General features: G+C 56.7%; 1 protein-coding gene across 1 annotated transcript in view; it reads right to left on the bottom strand.

The window, feature by feature from the left end:
• The window catches only part of SCART1 (scavenger receptor family member expressed on T cells 1), a 16,805-nt gene that overhangs the window by 3,650 nt on the left and 10,954 nt on the right, over positions 1-2,201 (bottom strand). The window contains 2 exon segments of the mRNA XM_077762931.1: positions 18-89; positions 1,731-1,930. Coding sequence (XP_077619057.1) covers positions 18-89; positions 1,731-1,930 — 272 coding nt within the window.

Genomic DNA, 2,201 nt, shown 5'->3' with positions numbered 1-2,201 from the left:
CCGCAGATGCGTCTCACCCGACCGCCGTGGCGCGCCTGCCACTCCGGGCCCTGCCTCCGCCCCGCGCACCCCCGGGTGGCCCCTCCACCCTAGAGGCGGTGGAGGCGGCGGCTTGGGGGAACGGGACAGGGGGGGGGAGGAGGGGGAGGGGGAGGAGGTGTGCAGAGCTCCATGTTTGGAGACGGCATCAGTCCCGGCTGATCAGGGCCCAAGCCTTCAGGCAGGGCAATCCCCACAATAGTGCGATGTAGCCAGTAGACTATGATATCACCAGTAATAAAGTATTAGCCCTCTAAACTCATGTTACACATGTCTTGATACATCAAAAATACCTCAACAGGATAAACGGAGAGAGTAAGATGTGCATTGCATGTGACAGAGTCAGAACAAATTAAAATTCAAATAAGTTCAGGGGCGCCTGGGTGGCTCAGTCGGTTAAGCGGCCAACTTTGGCTCAGGTCATGATCTTGCAGTTCATGGGTTCAAGCCCTTCATCGGGCTCTGTGGTGACAGCTCAGAGCCTGGAGCTGCTTTGGATACTGTGTCTCCCTCTCTCTCTGACCCTCCTCTGCTCACGCTGTCTCTCTCTCAGAAATAAATAAAAACATTTTTAAAAATAATAAAAACTAAATAAGTTTTTAAAAAAACGCTCAATACATCCATGATAGATGACCAACATGGCCACAGAGGTCTCCTGCCTGTACCCACGCCCCGAGAAAGGAGTCTGTTTCCCACCGCCCTGAATCTGGGCTAGCCCTGGGACTTCAGCCAACTGACCAAATGGGGTACGAATGACCCATGCCCCTTCCAAGTCTGGGCTTTACATGCACCTTGCCTGCTTCTGCTCTCGATTTGAGAACACTGCTTCCACGTTGAACTGTGACAGAAACAGAGTGCCCCCCCGGCCCCTGCCAAGAGCCAGTCCCCAGCAGCAGAACCTATCAGCCAGCAAGGGAGCAGCGGCCTGAGGGAGCCCGTGAGACAGAAGACGGCAGGGAACGGCCAGCGCCGTGAGCAGTCTGAACGCATCTCCGACACAAAAGCCAATCAGTCACGTACACAGTGCCTGGAAACACTCTTCCAGAATGCATGAGAAAGAGCAGCGCTCCCCCCAAAAATAATGAATAAAAAGGATGGGGAAGATCCAAAATGAGGAGCCCCAGTGTTACTTTAAGAGAAACAGGGGGCGCCTGGGTGGCTTAGTCGGTTAAGCGTCCGACGTTCGCTCGGGTCATGATCTCGCGGTTCGTGGGTTCGAGCCCCGCGTCGGGCTCTGTGCTGACTGCCAGCTCAGAGCCTGGAGCCTGTTTCAGTCTGTGACTCCCTCTCTCTCTCTGACCCTCCCCTGCTCACACTGTCTCTCTCTCTCTCCTAGAAATAAATAAAAATATTTAAAAAAAAAAAAGAAACAGGACAACGCAGATGGGCGTGGAGGGGGCACTTGTGGGGATGGGCACTGGGTGCTCTATGGAAACCAATTGGACAATAAACTCTTAAAAAAAAAAACAACAACAGATGAAAACAAATTGGCCGTGTACTGATAACTGTGGCTGATGGGCCACTGGGCTTCCTGTAACTTCTTAGCTCCCACTTTTGTAAATGTTTGAAATTTTCCATAACAAAATATTTTTGTAAAGAAAGAAAAGAAAAGAAACAGCACGATTGAAATGGGTGCAGTCACCGGAGTCACAGGTGAGGGAAACGACTGAAATCATGAGGAGAAACCACACCTGAAGGCTCGCCCCACCCTGCGCCGGGAGGGAGCCCGAGGACGCTGCTCCGCTCCCCGGGGGCCGCCCGCACCCCGCCGCTCAAGAGCGATCGCACGCGGACAAGACCAACACAAGGGGCCCCAGACAGGCGCAGGCGAAGACGCAAACGGCTTGTATGCGCCGTCTTTTCCGCGGCCCCGCGAGCACAGGTCAGGAGGCTGAGAAGGAGGAGCCCGCGAGCAGCGCGGGGAGACCCCGGCGGCGCGTGGTGCGGCCCGAAGGCAGCCGCGGGGCTGACCCCGCTGCGTCCCGCCCCCGCCCCGCAAAGGCACCCGGTCCGGCGGCAGCAGGGCGCTCCAGCCTGTGACGGAGCCCCCAGCCCGGAGGCACCAAAACGGCGCGGCCGCGCGACCCCAGCCGCCCTAGGACGCCCTAAACCCGCACCGACCTGAGCAGACGACGCCGGCGTCCTCCTTGTGCCCGCAGGCC

This window comes from Crocuta crocuta, unplaced genomic scaffold (genome assembly GCF_008692635.1).
Source record: "Crocuta crocuta isolate KB4526 unplaced genomic scaffold, BGI_CrCroc_1.0 scaffold466, whole genome shotgun sequence".
NCBI lineage: Eukaryota > Metazoa > Chordata > Mammalia > Carnivora > Hyaenidae > Crocuta > Crocuta crocuta.
This window is presented reverse-complemented; position numbering and strand designations above follow the sequence as displayed.